Below are 22,034 nucleotides of genomic sequence, written 5' to 3' on the forward strand. Positions count from 1 at the left end.
GATCTCAACGTCCTGAGATCAAGCCCCGAGTCAGGTTCTGCACTCAGACGGGAGTCTGCTTGAGATTCTCGCAGCCCCTCTCCCTCTGGCCCTCCTCCCATGCATGCATACTCGCACTCTCTCTCTAATAAATAAATACAATCTTTAAAAAAAAAAAATTTTTTTTTAACTAAAAGCTTGGAAATGCTGCTTTTTTTGAAGAATAAAAACAATCAAACCAAAATAACATCTTCATTGTGCAATTTTTATTTAAAAAGACTTCTATTTATAAGGGAGATTAGGTGACTTAAAAAGCTTTCTACTCAAAACACTTAGAAGTGCTGAAGAAAATTTAACAATCCTTTTTTTTTTTTTTTTTTTTTTAAGTAGGCTCCATGCCCAGAGTGGAGCCCAATGTGGAGCTTGAACTCACGACCCTGAGATCAAGACCTGAGCTGAAATCACGAGTTGGATGCTTTAACTGACTGAGTCACCCAAGCAACCCTAACAATAATCCTTTTAAACATATACCTGAACCACCAAAAAATCAATGTCCTACGGCCCAAAATGGAAGCAGAATTAAAAATTCAATGCCTAACATACCAAGCACCAGTCCAGGCACTGGACACATCAGTGAACGAAACAGCAAAAACTGTCTGTTCTTTAGAGCTTATATATACTAGCTGTAGGCTTTTCCTCTGGGAATCGTGTGTGCTCTGAGTTGAGAATTATCTTTCTTTAGATATATTAAAAACTGAAAATTATACTTTAAAAAAATTGAATAATGTCCTTAGAGAGGATTTCTGGTGTGGGTGATGGGAGTCCCAGAGTAACGCCTTCTTTACTGAGGCATTTTGCTGGGTATTCAGTCTACACTCTAATGATACATAACCAAAATTAAAGATGACAGTTGATAAGCCCCATCCATAATATTTACAAGCAGTCTTCCCATTCACGGGAAATGCTTGTGCGGGGAGGGGTCCTCATGACAGCAGAGGAAATCTATACCAGATACCAGTACAAGCTAACTTGCTTCTTTATTCATAAAGAGAAAAACAAATGCACAACAGAGAGCAAGATAAGGATACAAAATGGAATGAAGACATTTCAGACAATGAAATACTCCACAAAATCAGTATAGGTCCTACTTCCAGAAAGACAGAACATTAAAATTTAAAGTTAAGAAGTAATCAAAGAAATAGTAAGAGGAAGATCTTCTTCAGGTGAAGGAACACACTAATCTTTATAAATTCACTGAGTGCTCTAAAGCAGGACATATGAGTAAGTCCCAAACCAAGATAAAACCTTGCTCACTGGGCTAGCCATACTGATCCTCCTTGGAGTTCCTGAGTCATCAGATTTGTCCTTAAGGACTTAGCACTTGCCCTTCAGTTTAAAAACCTCCTCTCCTTGTTATTGTAGAGCTTGCTCTCTTACTTTGCTCAGGTCTCAAATAACTATTCCTCAGAGGGACTATCCCTGCCACTCTAAAATATACATTCCCCCCATCCATTACTCTCTACCCTTTTATCTTGATTGGTCTCCATAACACTTCATAGAATTTTTTAACCACCTAACATTGTGTGTGTGTGTGTGTGTGTGTGTACACGTATAATCTTTTTACAGTCCATCTTCTCCACTAAAATATGAGCTCCTTGAGGACTAGGACATCAACTCCTCTATTTATCAATGTAGTCCAATGTCTAAAACAGTGCTGGCATAGAAAAGGAATTAGACAGGTATTTGTTTAATGAACCAATCAATAAATGCTAAAAGTTTTCAAAGGAAAAAAATAAAATACATAACGATATGACTAGAATCAGCTTTCTCGGGGCACCTGGGTGGCTCAGTCAGTTAAGCATCTGCCTTCAGCTCAGGTCATGATGCCAGGGTCCTGGGATCAAGTCCCGCATCAGGCTCCCTGCTCAGTGGGGAGCCTGCTTCTCCCTCTGCCTCTGCCACTCCCCCTGCTTGTGCTCTCTCTCTTGCTCACTCTCTCTCAAATAAATAAAATCTTAAAAAACAATCAGCCTTCTCCTTAACAATACAGGTTAAGGGGCACCTGACTGGCTCAGTAGGTAGAGCATGCAACTCTTAATCTTGGGGTTGTGAGTTCGAGCCCCATGTTGGGTGTAGAGATTTATTAAAAATAAAATCTGTTTTTAAAACAAACAAAAGAACTACTACAGGTTAAGAAAAACAATGAAAGGAAAAACAATCTGAGCACAGAATTCTCCATCTAGACAAACTATCAATGTAAGAGCAAAATAAAGTCAATTTCAAATATGCAGGGATTCAAAAAGTTTACTGTCCACACATACTTTCTGGGGGGAAATTATTTGATGATGTAATCTAACAAACAGAAAAGCGAACCAAGAGAGGAGGAGATACAGAATCTAAGAAATAACAGAAATAACTCAGAAGAGCAATAAAAAGAAAATAAAGGTGTATAAGTTGCTTTATGGAAACAAATGGCCATAAATTTAGAACAGGGAGCTTTAACAATAGAGTAGATTCTATTCAACAAATACTAATAAATGGCCTGAGTAACATGAAGACACTCTTCCCTTTTCCTCTCAGCATCAATTGCCCTGCCACAATTGTACAGGAAAGCCATAATCCAAACACTGAAGAAAACAAAAACAGCATCATTTTGAAAAATGAATGGGGATATAAGAAAGTGACCTCCAAGTGTACAAGTTATGGACAGATGTGTATTTCCTTCTTTACAGACCCACTCTCATGCTCTTCAATTCTGCAGTAAGTATCTAACTAATCAAGGTATCAAAAATACAGGTATTAATTTTCAGTACTTAGAATTAAGCCTTCATGCTTCATATGCAGAGTAACTATAGTTATACAACTAAAAGTTGCAATGTGTACCTTATTCAACTTACTGTAATTTAGACAAATTTACACTGCTCCATAAACCACGAAAATTGAAGTAGTGATTGAAACACATTTTTAAAAGAAAGAATATCTAAACAGCATCATTTGTGCTCCTCTCCAACATTTTGGAGAGCCAATGTTTGGCTACTCTCCAACATTACAGGTAAAAAAATGAATGGGGGGTGCCGAAGAATAATATAAGGTTGTTAATTAATTAGCTCATTATAAACGTAAATTAAAAACTGTTATTTTAAAAATCGGGGGACAAGATTTATTTCCATTTCCTAGTCTAGATTAGGCTTTCATTACTTCTCATATAGACCATTATAATACCTTGAAATTAGTCTACCTGCCTCAACCATCAATTTAAATGAATATAATGAACATGCTAAAGATTATGAGGCTAGCTAAGTCTACAGTAAAGATTATGTGGGGCTAAGTCTACAGTAAAACAATGTGTTTTTCAATTTAATAAGCCATAAGAATAAGGTTCCAAGTAAAAGCTTGGGAAGTAAAGTATCATTCAGGCAGACGTTTTATATAATTATTTGTTTCATTTTCTTTAAGTCTAAAAATTCAGGACTGTATTTTTTAGAAGAAAAATTTCTGTATCGTCAGTGTTTACTATAATTCTGAACAAAGTAAAAACTTCAAAATATCAAAAACACAAATTTTTAAAAATACCATGTACTGTTGAGAGAAAAAAAATGCTAAAAACTTCCAAATTTTTTCTGAAATTATCAGTTTAAGCAAGCCACTCAAATCTGTGCTGAAATTAGTACCTCTCATGGGGCGCCTGGGTGGCTCAGTCAGTTAAGCGTCCGATTCTTCTTTTCGGCTCAGGTCATAATCTCAGGGTCATGAGATAGAGCCCCGTGTTGGGCTCCGCACTCAAGAGGGAGTCTACCTGAGGATTCTCTCTCTTCCCCACCCTCAGCCCCTACCCCCGTTCTCTCTCTCTAAATCTTAAAAAACAAAACAAAACAGTACCTATCATTATGCATTTACTCAGAATTTTCTTTTTCTTGAGCTAGCACAAAATTTTTAGCATATTAATAAACAAAAAACATGCAGACACCAAATATAGGCCCCATTATTTACCTCCTGTTATGGAGATAAAATGAAACTATTAGAAAGAGAAAACATCTGGGGCGCCTTGGTGGCTCAGATGGCTAAGCATCTGCCTTCGGCTCAGGTCATGATCCCAGCGTCCTGGGATGGAGCCCCACATCGGGCTCCTGGCTCAGCAGGGAGCCTGCTTCTCCCTCTCCCTCTGCCTCTCCCCCTGCTCATGCTCTCTCTCTCTGTCTCAAATGAATAAATAAAATCTTAAAAAAAAAAGAGAGAAAACATCTGAGTCTGAATTTCATTCTCACAAAGGCAGATTACTTATAGTTTTCATACATGTATTATTACTGTGTAAGCCAATAATGTGTAAAATCTTATGTCTTATACAAGAGTTTATAATAAAGAACAGACTAAGTAAACTTCTATCAGGAGGCGGCCAAAATGGACTCAAAGTAGATTCTGCACTCCAGAGAGAATCATGATCATGTTACATACATGGAATCATTCTACACATATGTCCATAACAGGTATCAGAATGAATATGCTACATTTTTCAAAATTATTCAACTTATTGTAATTTAGACAAATTTACACTGCTCCATAAAGCATAAAAATGAAGTAGTGATTACAACACAAATTTTTAAAAGAAAGAATATCTAAACTCAGTACCAGTTTGGCTACTCTCCAAGAATAATTCTTGAAATTTCCTTCAGAGTACATCTTCTAGCTTTGGAAGAATGACCTTTACACTTTCTTCATTTTCTAAAAGCACAGAAGTTGATAGAAAATAATCTTACCTCTGATGAGTCGATTTTCGGAGATAATGTGCAGGTCAATACATGGTCACCTATATTCTGTGGATTTTGTTTCAGAAAGCTATACATTGACTGAGCAGATTCAGGACTATCTAACTGAAGAATTGCCTTTGGAGAAGATAAAAAAAAAAAAAAAATTAAGTAGTTCATAAAAAAACTAAAGTAGAATTACCATATGATCCAGGAATCCCACTTTGTGGTATTACCCCAAAGGACTGCAAGCAGGAAATCAAACAGACATTTGTACACCCATGTTCATACCAGTGTTATTCACAATAGTCAAAGGGTGGAGCAAACTAAGAAGTATCAACGGATGAATAGATAAACAATGGATTATTATTCAGCTTTAAAAAGGAAGGTAATTCTGACATGTTATAATATATGCTGGAAGACATTAAGCTAAGTGCAATAAGCCAATCACTAAAGATCAAATATTGTATGATTCCATTTATAGGAGATAGCTAGAGTAGTGAAATTCCTAGAGCGGAAAGTAGAGTGGTAGAATGGTGGTTGTCAGGGGCTAGGAAGAGAGAGGCATGGAGGAATTACTGTTTAATGGACAGGGAGTTTCAGTTTGGGAAGATAAAAAAGTTCTGGAGATGGACTGTGGTGACGGTTGTATAACAACATGAATATACTTAATGCCACTGAATGGACACTTAAACATGGTTAAAATGGTAAATTTAGTTACATATATTTTAGTACAATAAAAACATTTTTTAATTTTTCTAAAGAATAGATATGTTTTTCTTCCAGACTTCAAATGTGATTACAAAGGTAAAGTTAATCTTCATTTCAAAGGAAACAAGAGAAAACAATCCTTAAAATGTTGCAAAGTCCGGGCAAAATGGAAAAGTATGATAGGAATACCTACCAGAAGATTAAACATATCTAAGTTCAAAATTCCTTATACCATCTGTCATCTCCCTTCCCTCCTATGTCACACTACTTCTAAAGTATCAAACATGCTCTATGTATCAAGTTAGAAGCATGTCAAAGAAATTAGTATCTACCTTTGGTGAATCAGGTACTTTTTCTGAAGCAAACACTATCAACTTTGATATGAAATCCTACCTTTCTAGGTAATATATGGTTGCTCAAAATCTAATTTTACTAGACAAGTATCTGAATTAAATATTTAACACAGAGGGCATAGCAAATGTCAAGAGGTTAGCAATTTCTTTTAAGAAACCAAACCCCTAAGTAAGGGATGATCATTTTATACTTCTTTCTGTATAACTAAACAAAAAACTTTAGAAAATATCTGGTAACACCTTTTTTCATTTTACAAATAAGAACTAACTAAAAGTGTAAGTCAACTCAGCCAAGGTCATAAAGGTAGTTAAGGCTAGATGAACTCAAGTCTAAACTTTCCCATAAGATAATGCTCTTTTGCACATACTACCTTTCTCCCTTGTGCAAGTTTTATTTCCCATTAAAACTTGGGAGTTCTGGGGCACCTGAGTAGCTCAGCTGGTTAAGTGTCTGATTGTTGACTTCGGCTCAGGTCATATCTCAGGGTCGTGGGATCAAGCCTTATGTCAGGCTTCCCACTCAGTGGGGAGTCTGCTAGAGATTCTCCCTCTCCCTCTTCCCCTCCTTCTGCTCTCTCTCTCTCTCTCAACATAAATAAATAAATCTTTCAACAAAACAAAAAAACACTAGGAGTTCTGAGGAGAAAGTCATCATCTCTTCCTTCTTCTTATAGCCCAGGAGAAAATATACTGATCTATCATAGTTTGGCTAAGAAATAATGTTTATAGGTGCTTCAGTTCAGAAGATGGATTAAAAGTTGCAAACCTGAAGAGTACAGGGTTCAGTCATATATTCTCTACAGAACATATAGCTAAAACAGGAGGGACCTCATTACCTTGTTTTTATTACTCATGAATACGTGGTGAGCCACTTTTCCAAACTGAAGTCCAACACAAAGCACACACTGAAGTCCATCTTCTGGTAAGTTATCAAGATGTACAAATCGATTGTAAATTTTATCTATATTTGCCTGGAGGTTTTTTTTTTTTAAGAGACACATAGAAAAAGAGAAACACAGCTGAAATATCAAACTATAAAACACAGACTAACAGTAATTTAATTTTTCAGAGGTCAGATGATATCCTCTCCCAGGAATAAGAAAATGACTATGTGAGTGAAGACAGTAAGATCTTAGTTTTAGATTTGAGTGATCAATGCAATATACTAAAACAAGAAGTATAATCTTTCTTCTATCAACATAATATTTACCCAAAACACTTTATACCTAAGCCACTTAATATGGCTCCAGTATCTAGAAAATATTTCACAATAGGGATTACCATGTCCCTTTATTTCTTATTTTTACCAAGAGAAGATCCATCTGACACTTTCATCACCTCAATATTTTTTTAATTTAAATTCAATTAACTAACATATAGTGTATTATTAGTTTCAGAGGTAGAGTTCAGTGATTCATCAGCTGCATATAACATCCAGTGCTCATTACATCATGTGCCTTCCACCATCACCTCAATATTTTAAAATTAGTAGTAAGGTTTTATTTGTAACAGGTGAATAACCAATGTTTCCATCAATTAAACCAGTGTACAAAAGCATTTAAATGTAAAACTTACCTCTGGGTCATTTTCTTTAATCAAGGTTGTAAATATAGCTTCCTAGAAAGGCAGAACAGAGGGAAAGTGGAAGATATAAGTCTTCCTCATTCACATATTTATTTAGTCAGGATTTATAATAAAATAACCTATGTGAATAAGCATTAAGCACTATTTCATAAAATGAGAAGTCAGCAAAAGTTTGTTCCTTCTAAAAATCTTTCCTTCTTCCTAAACAAATTATTCAAGTCCCACCTTAATACACTTTAATTCTTCCTATTCCCCTAAGTACATTAAAGATTAATAAGGTGGCGTCAGGGGAGAACATTCAAATTCATATACAAGGAATAAGAGATTTAATTTAGCAGACAGTAAGAGAATTCAAATTGTAAAATAAAAAGTTAACTAAGCAAAGTAGGGGATGAGAAGAATAGAAATGTAGGCTAGTAAAAAAAACAAACACAATAGTGCAGAGTATTAAATGTGCAATTATTTAGTACTGTTGATTTATAAAGAAGGCTAAGAGTAGCATGAGACAAAAATGTCAGAGCTGGGAAAGGCTAGCTAATGGACGGCTTACCAGTATAGGAAAGGAACTTTATTTTATGAGACTCTGGTTCTTGAACTTTTTTTTTTCTTTTCAACACTACTGACACATATAAAACAATTCTACCAATTACACCAGAGTGATTCTCTCTGAAAGGCTTTCTCAAATAACTTGCATTTCCACCTTCCTCTAGAGATTCTAAAAACTGCTTCATGCCTCTTAGCAGTTGATAATAAATATTTGTATGCCACAAAAAAACAGTGAAGGGCTTCTAAATCAGTTGACTTTGAACAGATTTAATTTTGTATCAGTCTAGGGCTGCCTGGGTGGCTCAGTCGGTTAAGTGTCTGCCTTCCCCTCAGGTCATGATCCCAGGGTCCTGGGACTGAGCCCCATATTGGGCTCCCTGCTCAGTGGGAAGCCTGCTTCTCCCTCTCCCACTCCCCCCTGCTTGTGTTCCCTCTCTCGCTGTGTCTCTCTTATTTTTATATCAGTCTCATTGCTTCGTGGAGAAAGATTTTAAGGGAGAAAAAACTAAAGGTAGGAGACATGAAGAACTACTTCAGTTGGAGTTTTCAAGAAACAAAGCAATGATGGATGGGACAAAGAGGAAACAAGCTACAGAAATATTTAGACCTAGTGATGGACTGGTTGTGAGAAAATAAGAGAAAAACTAAAGATAACATCTGGGATTCCAGTTTGGAGGACAGATAAAGGCAGTAAAATAAGAATACAGAGTTGTCTACAGATAACAGTTTTCAACTTTTTTTCCATTCTGACATACATGAGGAATTACAGTCCCTCAATATGGAAGTAACTCTCAAACACTGGGATGGGAGACTGTGAAGAGACAGGAAGAAGCTTTCTCAATGACTTAGAGAATACATGTAACCTGAAGAAGACACAAGCCAGAAAACATAACCAACTATAATAAACCGGATCTAAAAATTTTATATTCTAGTAAAAATGACGGTAAGTCCATTATTTACCTCGTCTTTTATATTCATGTTTTCAGGAACCATACTTATTGAGAGTTGATTTCCATCCATTGATATTGGGAAGCAGGTATAAAATTTTACCATAGATTCTGCAGATTTTCTATTTATTTCCATAAATATCTTTTAAAATAGAAAGCACAAGAACAAAAAAATAAATGTCTTTAAGTTACTTTTTCTTGAAAAGATTTAATACTTAAGAGTCAATTGAATAACTTAGAAAACATTAAGATAAAAAAAATGCATTCCTGAGAAAGTGAGGCCAATAGACCCAGAGTATTACAACAATAAGGAAGAAATAATGAATGACTGAACTCATAAGGCAATACTAAAGAGAGAAATAAGGGACATTCTAGTAAAGGACATTTAGGAAAATCTTATTTATCTTATTCATCATTGTACCCTTAGTACCTAGAGCAGTATCTAGCATACTGCAGATATTTAATAAATATTTAAATAAATTTAATGACTGATAAAATATGAGAAATATGAGAATTGAAAGAACCAAAGAAATGTGTAATGATTACCAAGTTACTTTTAATTTCGTTGTTTTCCTAATTATAAAATTATAATTCCATACATTTTGGTTTTAATTTTCATCACTGGGTAAATGAATAGTTGAACATTCTTCTGTGTCTGATAGTCAGTGAGGTAGAAATCTTCCATATATTTGTTCATAGTTGTAATTCTTGTTTTCAAAGGAACTATCTGTGTCATTTGCCAATTTGTTTATTGAATTTTTACTGTTTTATAATGTAATAAGGATATGAATCTTTGTTTCTTTTTACAAATATTTTTAATTTTTAATTTACATCTTGCTTTATGTTAATTTTAATTCATAAATGTTTATATGATTGAATCTGGTATTTTTCACATATCTAGAAAAGTATTAAATCTCCAAATAGTTAATAATTCTACTCAACTCTAATAAAAACTGGGCAGATAATAATCTACATTTTCTGTATTTGGATTTCAATGTATCTACTCATACTTTGGTATATGATGTAAAGTATGAATCTGAATTATTCATTTCCAGATTCCCACAATTTCCCCCTATTTCAATGTATTGTCACATAAAAAAATTTTTATTAAAAAATTCATTTTTATTCTTTTATTCTTGTCTCTAAATAAAAACAGCTTTACTGAAATATAATTTACATATCATAAAGTTCACCAGTACAGGTGTAGAATTCACTGGTTTTTAGTAATTTATGAAGTCGTGCAACCATTCAAATAATCTACTTTTAACATTATGTGAAACTGCATTTAACTCACTTGTATTCACTCTCTTCTACTCTGTTTTCTGAAGCACACTGGTTCTGACCACCAGCAAACATATATCCTACTCCCAAAGATCTCTAGTGATCACTAACTCCTTTCTAATGTAGGAACACTATTACTAACCACCAGAATGGTGTTTCCAGTATTTAAACTTTCCTGAAATCTCACTCCCTATAAGATACCTTCCACAAGGTGTTTTTATTAATACATTTTGTTTTGTTTTAAAATTACAAAAGCAGTATGTACTTATTACTGAAAACGTAAAACACACAGATAAACTAAGGTTATTCTAAGTACTAATGACATATTTGAGAATGGTTACTTCCCATTTGAGTCTAATTGGTAAAACAGCAGGAATACTAGTAAAAAAGTGCAATAAAGTTCATGTTGTTATAAAACTCTGCGTTACATATTAAAGATATAAAACATTTTCTTTAGACTAAAATTTTGAGAACTTTGACACATTCAGTAAGCCATCCTCCCCATCATTAAACTAGGTCAGATGAGAAAAACACTAAAATATGGGGTATCTGTTTTATATTTTAAAAATCCCTTAGCTTAAGTGGCTTAATTATTTTGAGGTGCTGCTTTTAAACCCTTTCTTTTTAGTTTTGTGAACTTAGTGTTTTTCAAAATGTGCTTCAGACAATATGAACAGCTATTATCAACGCTTACCTTTTTATGAGATGATAAAATCAAAATATCCTTTAAAGCACCAAATGGTTTTACTAGGTTGTAAACTTCTTCTATAGAATATCCTTTATTAGGCAAATTAGAAATAAGTACCACACACATTTCCTCTGTTTCCTTCAAAACAAATTTAAGAGTTGACATTCAAATTTCTTTAACTGTTTTTGTATTTACTTAAGTTTATGCTGCAGATCATGTTATGTTAGTATTTAAACTGCATTTAAGACTAAATCTTATCAATTAAGAAGGCCGGTCTGAACCTCAAAAACAAAACAAAATGCGAATTTCCTCTCTTCAAGTACACAGCATAGTTTCAGTCATACCATCTGTCCTCTAGTCGAGGCTTTTAGTTCTTTTTCAACCCCTGTTTAAAAATACAGGTTTAAGGGGCGCCTGGCTGGCTCAGTCAGGGGAGCATGCGACTGTTGATCTTGGGGTGTAAGTTCAAGCCCCACAACTGGGTATAGAGATTACTTAAAAAAATAAAATCTTAAAAAAAGGTAAAAATAATAAAAATGCAAATTTATTTTTTTTTGAAGTGCAAGTTTAAAAACACCAGTTCATCTCTGACAACAACTCCCTCATGCACTGCTGCCATTCCTGTGCCATGTGAGGCTCACATCCCCAAGCTCCAAATCAGAGCATATCCTTTTATCTTGCTGAATAATCTTACAGGCAAAATTAAAAAGCTTCCCTGATGCCTTAGAAACCTTTCCCTATAACCCAATCCCCACTACGAAGTAAATACTCTCACTTCTGCCTTTTCTTCTTTCAGATCTTTCTTCAAGAGGACTCTCATCAATGCCAATTTTTCCTTTTAGTAAATTTCGAGAAAATCCCCAAAGGTGTACTATAGTAAACTGGACAACTTGTGACTTTTCTTTTGGAAAAAAAGGGGGGGGGGGTTGTGGGTGGAGACAGGAAGTTATAATTTTCATAAATCAGTTGAGAATGATTTTTAACTAGCACGTCAACTGTGTTCATAAATGGTTCCTTTGGAAGTGCTTTAGATCAATCTATTTGTGCTTTAAAATATTCTTCCTGAAACAAAATAGTTAAGACATACTAGTTACTACTTGAAGAATGAATCTACCAGTCAAAAATAAACTTATTGTTTAGCATTTGAATGATCTCAAGATCGTAACCAGTAAAATCTAAATTAACAAGACATTAATACAGTCATGACAGATGAAACCACAGAAAAACAGTAATGTGAACTTTATGCCCTTCAAATAAAACTTCAAACTCTACTCGCTATTCTAAAAACACAGAGAACTGACTGGCTGGTATTCTAAATATTAACTTATCTTCCATTTGCCTCTAAGAAAAAAGAAAAACAGATTTCACAAAATTCTACTGGTTTTAATTTGACAACCTGTTTTTCTACTCAAAAACCCACTTTGGCCTAAACTTTTTTTTCTTGGTAAAAGGTAAACCTCAAAAACATGTACAATTTATTGATAATCTGCACTTAAAACTTTTATGACTTACTGCAACTCAAACCCTTTCCAAAAAGTCACAAATGATAAGACTGCCTGGGTGGCTCAACTGGTTAAGCATCTGACTATGGATTTAGGCTCAGGCCATGATCTCAGGGTCCTGAGACCCACCCTGGAACCCGCTTAAGATTCTTTCTCCCTCTCCCTCGGCCCCTCCCCCACCTCTCCATTAAAAACAAAAACCTAAGGTGAAGCAATAAAACTTAAAAAAAAAAAAAAAAAGTCACAAATGACAGATTTTTCACCATACCAAAACCTGTACATTTTTTAGTGGGTTTAGAGTAAGAAAAATATATTGTGTCAAAATTTCCTAAGCTTTTAAATAATAAGTAAAATATAAAAACTGACCTTGTTAACTGGTTCTTTTTCTGTGGCCTCCACAGCAGCTACTTAAGATACAAAATAAGGTAAGAATTCATGCAGATGTATTTTATTTACCAACATCCCTCTTTCCCCACAGTAGATTAAATAGCAGCTGCATGAAAATGTACACAACTGACAAAATACTAGAAAATTTAAGAAGGCTATAGCTACAGAAGTAACAATGGCTTTTAAATAATGTTTCATTTTATTTCTTGTAAGAGGAAAATTCCAGAATAATCAAGAGACAGTGTGAAGATCTGAATCATATTTTAAATTTCACTTAGGTATGAGCCTGAGATTTTAAAAAATATACATGTATATATGCCACAAAATTAAAAATCTTATTTTCTTAAAATTTAATTTTCCATCTTTAAACATTTTAAGAACAAAATAAAATTTTTTTGACCTACCTGAAATAGTTTCCTTAGCACTATTTTCTGTGGCTTTGACTTCCATACTGGTCTTTATTTCAGAGTTTTCTGCATGAAATAGTCTGCTTTAATAGTCTAGAAAAACACACTAATATAATTAAACTAATGAATCTAAACAGGAACTTAAATTAGTTTATTTCGTCATTTTAAGTCTCCTTAGACTGACCTGATTTAAGTCAAAGCTAATGCAGACTTTTCTTTGAAAATCAAAACAATCCCTTTGAAAATTTTAAAGCAGTAATTCCAAAATATACTTCAAATGTACAAAAGGAGATCTAAAGAAAGCACTTAAACGAATAAAAAGCGTTTAAAGCTTACCTGGTACAACCACAGGTTTACTGGTGTCTCTGTTTTTGACAATGCCAGCCTTTTTGACTTCTAGAGACTTCTTTCCACCAGATTTTGCTTTTAAAAGTAGAAGTGAACAATTATTCTAAGGATCTGTTCATTTAACATGTTTCATAATAATACATATAAGTAATGTGGTCCAACTTCATTATAAAGGCAATTTTTTTCCATATAGTTATTATTTCCACTTATATCTGTTTACCAATAAGATTAAAAGCAAATTTAAAGGGGCAACTGGGTGGCTCAGTGGGTTAAGTATCTGCCTTTGGCTCAGATCATGATCCCAGGACCCTGGGATTAAGCCTCAAACAGGGTGCCCTGCTAAGCTTCTCCCTCTGCCTCCTGCTCGTGCGTTTTCTATCTCAAATAAATAAATTTTTTAAAAAAGCAAATTTAAAATGAGATACAATTCTTGTTGATGGCCATTAATGGGCCACAGGTATATCTTCCATGTGGCAGAAGCATATCATAATTACACAAAAATTTTTTTGTAATTTCTACAAAGGCTCTTTAAAATTACCCTATATATTAATAAACAGATCATGTTAGTTTCAACATGTTACATTTCTTTCTTTATAGAGGAAATATATTCTTTTAACAGGGAAAGAAAAGTATTTTTTGGAGTAACAAACTGAGAAATTTACAAGCTGGGGAAGGTAATGAAGTGACAGCTCTAAAAAATGAGGAAAATAAAGATTTGTAGGGGGAAGTGGCAGAACAGTCTGTAATTATACAGCTGTCAAAAATGTTTCATCCGCAAAAATATATCTGCAATGGCACACACTGTCAAAAACCAATGTACCAAAAAATAGAAGTCCCATTATGTATCAGGTTTTAAATATCAAAGAAGTATCTACTAAACTTTTCAAGATGTTATTAGATACTATAAATTATATGAATTTAAAACTTGCTTTTGGTATTATGTTTAATATATTCTTCAAGGCAAGATTAAGAACAAACTTAATAAATCCTCTCTCTCCGGAAAGTCTTACCTGTTTTGATTGAAGCTTTATTACCTTTAGCAGCTACTGTTACCACAGATTTTACAGAACCCGCTGATTTCCCTAAATCACAAAAGCTGTAGTCAAAATTGGTTTATTTACCTAGGATCAACAGGTCAGTTTCTAAATCTAGCAATGATGACAATTTCTTCAGGGAAAAAGAAAAACATCACTAAATTAAGAATTCACCTCCCCAGTGGGGTACTTAAAAATAGCATTCGGGCAAGTTAAATAAACCTCTGAATGTGTGGATCAACTAAGAAGCAAAATTACTAACTGTAAAGATACAAAAACAGTCCCATAACGCTTTTAATGGTTTCATAAACAGTTATAATTAGGGTCTCCCAGCCCAAGCTTCCTTGGCTCCCAGCTGACTGAAAAGCATTCAAGAACATCTTCATCATGGTTAAGCCACATAAAGCCTGCTTTGACTCATTCCTAGTGGGCTCTATGTGAACAGGACTATTTAAATTGTTCTGACCCTTCTTTGTACATACGCATCTTTATTTTCAAAGATAACGTATAAAGACTGTGATCATCAAAGTGTTACCGAAAAGATCACCAGAGAGTAAAATCCCTTTCTATTCAGAGAGCAACATGAGGTTTAGCTCTGAAAATGAGGACTCACTAACAACTAGCAAGGCTGCATTATGAGGAAAAAGCTCAGAATCAGAAGTCAGTAGATCAAGTTGAATTCCAAATTAAATTGTGAAGTCTTGGGGCATGAATCAATTTCTGTGTACATTTGCCCATTTGTAAACAAGGGTGGCGATTGCTATAATTACTTAAGAGGACCCTTGTAAGAATATGATTATGCTTTTGAAAAATTATCATACAAATAAAACTACTGACATGCTCAAAAAACAACTGAAGCAGTTTACAAATCCACCCTTTATATCCAAAGATAGACCCTAACCTTTGCTCAAAAAGATTAATACCAATCCTTATAGAGTATCACCTAACCAGTCATTTCTTCGTCAATCCCAAGTTTGGACACACTGCTTGAGTCACACTGAGCCCCAAATGGCTCTTAAGTATTTCTTTCACTATCCGTATATTATTACAAATCAATTCACCTTACTACTTCTAGCTGGGCACCAGAACTTAAGGAAAAAATATGGAGAATTAATTTCCCAGCACAGTTAAGGGGTGGCTAAGCAGCTTTAACACCCATTTCCCCCAAATCTCTACCAGAATTCTCATAAACTATCAAACTGTTTACTAAATAAATGCATCCTCAAAATAGTATTTCTAGCTTCCCCTGACCCCCTCAGATTACTGCTTTGAAGAACCTACTATATGAAAATTCTGGATCTGCCACTAACAATGGTATTTACCAATGCAAAGCTTCCTTTCTACCATTACAGAGAAGATAATTTAATATATTGATCTCTATCCACTTAAAAAGATGACCCTAAACTAACCAGCATCTAGCAGAAATGAGAAGTAGGAAGGATAATGCTAGAGGAAGGAGAAAAAATAATTACTTTAAACCCATGAGGGGCGCCTGGGTGGCTCAGCTGGTTAAGCGTTTGACTCTTGATCTCAGCTCAGGTCTTGATCTCAGGGTTGGGAGTTCAAGCCTGGCATTGGGCTCCATGCTAAGCATGGAGCCTACTTAAAACAAACCAAAAAAACCCACTAAAGTCCATTAACAACTGAAAAGAAAATATAATTTTGCTGTTTGTTATCTGAACTATTTTATAAAAGAAAGTAAACCGAGAGACCTCAATAAAAGAGAAAGAAGGGGATTATCTTATTTTGATAATTACTACAAAGGAGTATTATCTACTAAGTCTCCTTTTTCAGAATTTCTAGATGGCTATAAATTAAAAAAATTAATATACACCCAGCACATACTTTGTCACATGAAATCCAAGACAACCGTTATATACTTAAGTAATTTAAAATTAACTAATAGGTCTAGAATTTTAGCAAAAAACATACCTGAAGACTTATTGACTTTGGCTCCAGATGTCTTGGCTTGTCCAGTTTTGGCTAATAAGAAAAACATATCCATGACACATTACAAATACTTTCATTTAGATTTAGGGAAGAGCTAACCTGGCAATGACTGAGAAAAACACTGTAAAAAAACATCCGTATACTCATCTTTGTATGCTTGTGAAACTATACAGATAAATTCTGAGACATATAGTTGCTGAGACAGAAGGAAAAGATTTAAATTTTAACAATATTAAATTGTCCTGCATGAAGACTGTACCAATTGATATTCCCATCAATAGCACACGAGAGTGGGGCTTCCAATTTCCACATAGAGTAGATAAGAGAAGTTATTAATCACTCCAATCTGAGATGGACACTGGTACGGATTTTTATTTCTTTAATTAGGAGTAAAGTTGTGTTGATTTTCACGTTTATTAATTCAACACTATATCTTTCTTATGTTTAATTCAACACTATGTCTTTCTCTGTGATCTGCTATTCTTAATATTTGCCAATTTATCTTCTAGGTTGTTGAGGTTTTTCTTACTTACTAAGAGGTCTTTATATATTAAGAAAATTCATCTATATCACATAGGTAACAACTTTTTAAAAAGTTATTAAAAATACTTATGTAAAAATACTTTTTACGCAATCAAGTATTTTCCTGATAGGGAAGGATGCCCTCACTCTGCAATTAAAACCAAACAAAAAAAACTCTCCATATTTTCTTTCAATATTTTTAATTACCATTTTGTATATCACAACCTGTAATTTATTTTGCCATTAAAGTACTTTACTTTTACAAAGTGACTAGGCAATTTAATGAATAATTGATCTTTTCCTTGCTAATTTAAAATATTGCCGGGAACCTGGGTGGCTCAGTTGGTTAAGAAACTGCCTTCAGCTCAGGTCATGATCCCAGGGTCCTGGGATCGAGTCCCGCATCTGGCTCCTTGCTCTGCAGGGAGCCTGCTTCTGCCTCTCCTTCTGCCTGCTATTCCACCTGCTTGTACTCTCTCTCTCTGTCAAATAAATAAATAAAATTGTAAAAAAAAATAAATAAATAAATAAAATAAAATAAAATAAAATATTGCCATAATTATTTACTGATGTTCCGTATGTCCTAGGAACTACCTCTGCAATCTCTCTGTCCTACTGATCTTTTGTCTATTTGTGCAACTACATGAAACTATAATGAATCTTTACCTCTGTAACATATTTTAGTATCTGTTAGTGCTAGTCTGTCCTAATTATTCTTCCTCTGCAGAATTTTCCTGTCTATTCTATGTTCATTCTTTATGTATAAACTTTATAATCAGCTTATATGGCTTAAAAATCTTATTGTTAGTGCCAACTATATTCAAATTAAAAAAGAATCTTACTGGCAGTTTTATTGGGTTCCTAACATTTATCTTAATATAAGAAAAAAAAGCACATTATAATGGTGAGCAGCTTTCAATCAAAGAATGAGCTGTTTTAGGGCGCCTGGGTGGCTCAGTCGGTTAAGCGACTGCCTTCGGCTCAGGTCATGATCCTGGAGTCCCTGGATCGAGTCCCGCATCGGGCTCCCTGCTCGGCAGGGAGTCTGCTTCTCCCTCTGACCTTCCCCCCTCTCATGTGCTCTCTCTCATTCTCTCTCTCAAAGAAATAAAATCTTAAAAAAAAAAAAAAAAAAAAAAAAAAAAAAGAATGAGCTGTTTTCCCACATAGCACTACTTTATGCCTTACAGTATTTTAAAATTCTTTTCATAGCTTTTACCCTTCTTATTATTTTAAATGGAACATTTTATTAGATTTCATTAAGTGGTTATTCTTTCTATATAATAAAGCAATTGAAACCCTGTATTAATTTAGAAAATTAAGGTGGCTAATTAGATTTAACAGCATTTCAGTAGACTCTCTTGGGTTTTCCGTCATACATACACATTTGCAAATAATAATGTTGAATCATACTTTCCAATTTTTATGCCTCTTGACTTGCACTGGCTAGTGGCTATTAGTTTTAGGACAATATTTATGTTAATTCACAGAACTGATGAGTATCCCTTCTTTTGCCCCTAACCTTAATGGGAACACTTCTACTAGTCTCACTATTAAGTATTAAGTAATCTGGGACAAAGAGTGAAGGGTCATTTATTCAATGCTAAAGAATTTGGACTTTCTCCTATGAGTCACTAAGAGTAGAATGATCAGATCTGCCTTAAAGAGAATCTCAGGGCAACAGTATGAATAATGAAGCAGAGAGTGGAATAAAAATACCAGTCAGGAGGCTATCCTCAAAATTCAAATATGAATCAAAACAGTTACAGGCGTGATGAAGCAAAGGCAAAAGACATAGCTTGAATGAAATAGATTTGAGAGGAACTAGTTTGAATCAGCCACTGATTGTATGAAAAGAGGAAGATGTTATTTAAGTTTGAACTGAGTAGGACAGAAGAGAAAAGACAGAGAAAGGATTACTAACAATTTCTACACTGGATGATGAGTGATGACTGTTAGATAACAAATGAGAGGAGTAAACTTGAGGGGGTAGAGGTTTGTGTATGTATACAAGATGTCAGTGGTCCTTAATGCTGTACGAAGATAAAATCAGAAAGAAAAGTATGACATAAGAGGAACAGACATTTAGGGAAACCATTAAGGGAAGATAAAAGAGCAATCAAAGGAGATTAAGAACAAGTTTTCGTTCTCAGGTAGTTTAATGTAAGTAAAAAGCTCTGAAATCATACAGTTTTAGATCTGAATCCTTACTCTTACCCCAAGTCATTTAACCTTGAGTAAGTTATTAATCGCTGAATCTGTTTTCTCATCTATAAAATGAGAAGATGATTTGAAAGATTAAGGAAGATAACATAAATTGCCTAGTATTAGTGTAACCAATGCTAAGTTTCTTTCCCTTGTTTTCTGTCTTCTGGCATAGATTATGCCCCTTAGTAGACTCTTCTGTTTAACAAATCATTACCTTATTCTAAAGTAAATTCAAACTCCAAACTAACCCTAGATCTCCTTTACCCTGTCACAACACTTTTCACTTTATAAAACACGTTATTTAGTATATATCATCTGTCACCTCAAGTTAGTATGTAAGCCACTTGGAAATAGAGATCTTGCCTACTGGTTTACTGATGTATCCTAATACTTTAAAAAGTACATCCAATTATGAGCATATAGCAGGTGCTCAGTATTCTTTCTTTTTAACTAGTGATGGGTAACGGTTCTCAAGTTTCTCTTTCTGATCAAATTATACTTTTGCTTCCTTCCTGTACTTCTCTTCATCCTTGTTGATTTGTGCTTATAACCAAAGTTCTCTTTAAAACTACCTTATTAGGGGAGCCTGAGTGCCTCAGTCAGTTGAGCGTCTGACTCTTGGTTTCCATGCAGGTCATGATCTCAGCATCCTGAGATCCAGCCCCACATTGGGCTCTGCACTCTCAGTGTGGAGTGTGCTTCAGACTCGCTCTCCCTCTGCCCCTCCTTGTTCTTGCTCAGTTGTGGGCACCCACGCATGTGCACACCCTCTCTCTCTCTCTAAAAAATAAATAAAAACTACCCTAATTAGCCTATCACTGTTCAATCTGACACTGCTAATCTCAAAAAAGATATCATGCACCCTTACTTCACCTGACACTTTCTCAATCCTATTTACCAGCTCCTGTCTTTCTACATTTCTATTAGAAGGGAGGATGTACTTGGTTTGAAGCACTTCTCCCTCTACTCATTGCTTTTATTATGTTAGGACCACTCCCAAAATTTAGACCTTACACTTAACAAAAAATTTCTCAAGTATCCCACTTTCAACACCCTGTGACTGGCTGACCTAAGGGTATCTCCACTAGATAAGTGTTTGACAGCTGAAATTTATCAATGTTGAAATCTGAGTTCATGGTTTTTCTCAAAGAAATCACTACATCTAAGTTTTCCTGTTACATATATATATATAATCAGTATCACCACACTCTTCTAGTAAAATCTACCTAGCCTAAAACCTTGAAAATTTTAATTATTTTAATTTTATCCACTAGAAAATTTATAGAATAAACATTCAGATTTTACCATTGCACACCATTTTAATTAACATTTTTTTATATCAGGTCCCTATTACCTTAAAGTGAATCCCAATAGTGTTTTCTCAACAGCATTTTTCTTTCCTTTTTTTTTTTTTTTTTGGTGCAAAAAGGTGGTTTTATTAAAGCATGGGGAAACGACCCATAGGCAGAATGAGCTGCTTCAACAGGATTTTTCAATCTCTCCATTTATCCAATCTATATAAGAATCCTACACAACTAGTGGTTCTTTATTCTCTGTGGCAATTTCCCAGAGTCTGTAACCATTACTAGGTCTTACAGAGGAAAAATGGCAAGAACCTTAGCCAAGCTTCATGAACAGTGGGTTAAACAAAGCTAAATAGGTTTCTTTCCTGCAAGACTTCATAATGGGAATGTGTTCTGTGGAGTTTTGTTTTTTTTAAGAAAAAAAAAAGAAGCTATAATACAAATCTGATCCAAAACATCTTCCAGGAATTAGTCTCTCACACACTATTTTGAGAAATGCTATTAATGAAGTCAAATTCAAAAACTTCCCAGCACAACGCTTCAAGGACTTCTACAAAGTGATCCCCCAATTCTGTTACCTTTGTTGTATCCTCTCCCTAACTAATCTTCTGCATCTCTCTATCCCTCCTTCCCCATATATATGTACACACACACACATATATATATGAATTTCTGAATAGAAATCCAGAACACACTATACACCTGTCTTTCTAAAAGAGAACATACAAAACAATCTAACTTTCTAAATATAGTTTATGTCTACTTTATTTTAGCTTTTCTTTCTCATCCTTCACTATCAAGCCATTTATTCTTAATAAACTCAAGAGTGTTTGTTTTGGCAGTAAAAGAGAAAATTCAGTTTATTAAAATTGTATAGAAACTCACTTAGTTAGATTCATAACAAAGACCTGCAATGTTTTCCTGAGTATAAAGAAACAACTTTAACACATGAGTGTAATAACATCGATTTCTGTTTGGTCTTTCTTGTTTACCTTCTGGCTCTCAGCAAACTTTCAAAATCAAAGGAGACTAAAGAGCAACTTTAACACGTTTTGTCTTATATGTTTTGTCTTATTGGTAGGGGATAAAAGGAGGTATTACAAAATTAACCTAAACAGCTATTACCTATGGAACTATGCACTATCTCATTGAGTCTTCATGTATTAACTCTTAACTACTAGAGCTTAATATGGGGGCCAATATGGGTCCCCTCTACTAAAGCACAATAATGTTTTCCTAGCATCATCTTGCAAGAAGTTTCTAGTAAACTGACAAAATATATTTATTTGGAGTATTAAAAGTAACAACTTACTGGCAGAAGCTGAAGTCACAGTTTCAACAGTTTTGGAAGCGTCTATATCTTTTCTATTTGAAAGAAGAAAAAATTAGGCAAAGATTGAAATTCTAAGTTCTAAAGCTTCTAAAGATGCAAAGCTTAAATCTAAAAAAGTTTAGGGGCGCCTGTCTGGCTCAGTAGGTAGGGCATGCGACTCCTCATCTCAGGGTCATGAGTTCAAGCCCCACGTTGGGCATAGAGCTAA

At 34.4% G+C, this 22,034-nt stretch overlaps 1 protein-coding gene across 11 annotated transcripts in view; it reads right to left on the reverse strand.

Moving 5' to 3' along the window:
• ZNF638 (zinc finger protein 638) overlaps nucleotides 1-22,034 on the reverse strand; it is a 124,315-nt gene that overhangs the window by 15,581 nt on the left and 86,700 nt on the right. For 7 of the 11 annotated variants that reach the window (XM_078056416.1, XM_078056418.1, XM_078056419.1 and 4 more), the window contains 11 exons: nucleotides 21,806-21,858; nucleotides 16,442-16,492; nucleotides 14,486-14,557; nucleotides 13,464-13,550; nucleotides 13,125-13,193; nucleotides 12,700-12,740; nucleotides 10,838-10,969; nucleotides 8,876-9,004; nucleotides 7,361-7,402; nucleotides 6,622-6,756; nucleotides 4,734-4,859 (listed from right to left, as the gene is read on the reverse strand). In XM_078056416.1, coding sequence (XP_077912542.1) covers nucleotides 4,734-4,859; nucleotides 6,622-6,756; nucleotides 7,361-7,402; nucleotides 8,876-9,004; nucleotides 10,838-10,969; nucleotides 12,700-12,740; nucleotides 13,125-13,193; nucleotides 13,464-13,550; nucleotides 14,486-14,557; nucleotides 16,442-16,492; nucleotides 21,806-21,858 — 937 coding nt within the window. The remainder of the gene's footprint in view (nucleotides 1-4,733; nucleotides 4,860-6,621; nucleotides 6,757-7,360; nucleotides 7,403-8,875; nucleotides 9,005-10,837; nucleotides 10,970-12,699; nucleotides 12,741-13,124; nucleotides 13,194-13,463; nucleotides 13,551-14,485; nucleotides 14,558-16,441; nucleotides 16,493-21,805; nucleotides 21,859-22,034) is intronic. The other 4 variants (XM_078056415.1, XM_078056417.1, XM_078056421.1 and 1 more) reach the window with 4 other exon arrangements.

The sequence above is a fragment of the Halichoerus grypus genome, chromosome 10 (assembly GCF_964656455.1).
Source record: "Halichoerus grypus chromosome 10, mHalGry1.hap1.1, whole genome shotgun sequence".
Classification (NCBI taxonomy): Eukaryota; Metazoa; Chordata; class Mammalia; order Carnivora; family Phocidae; genus Halichoerus; species Halichoerus grypus.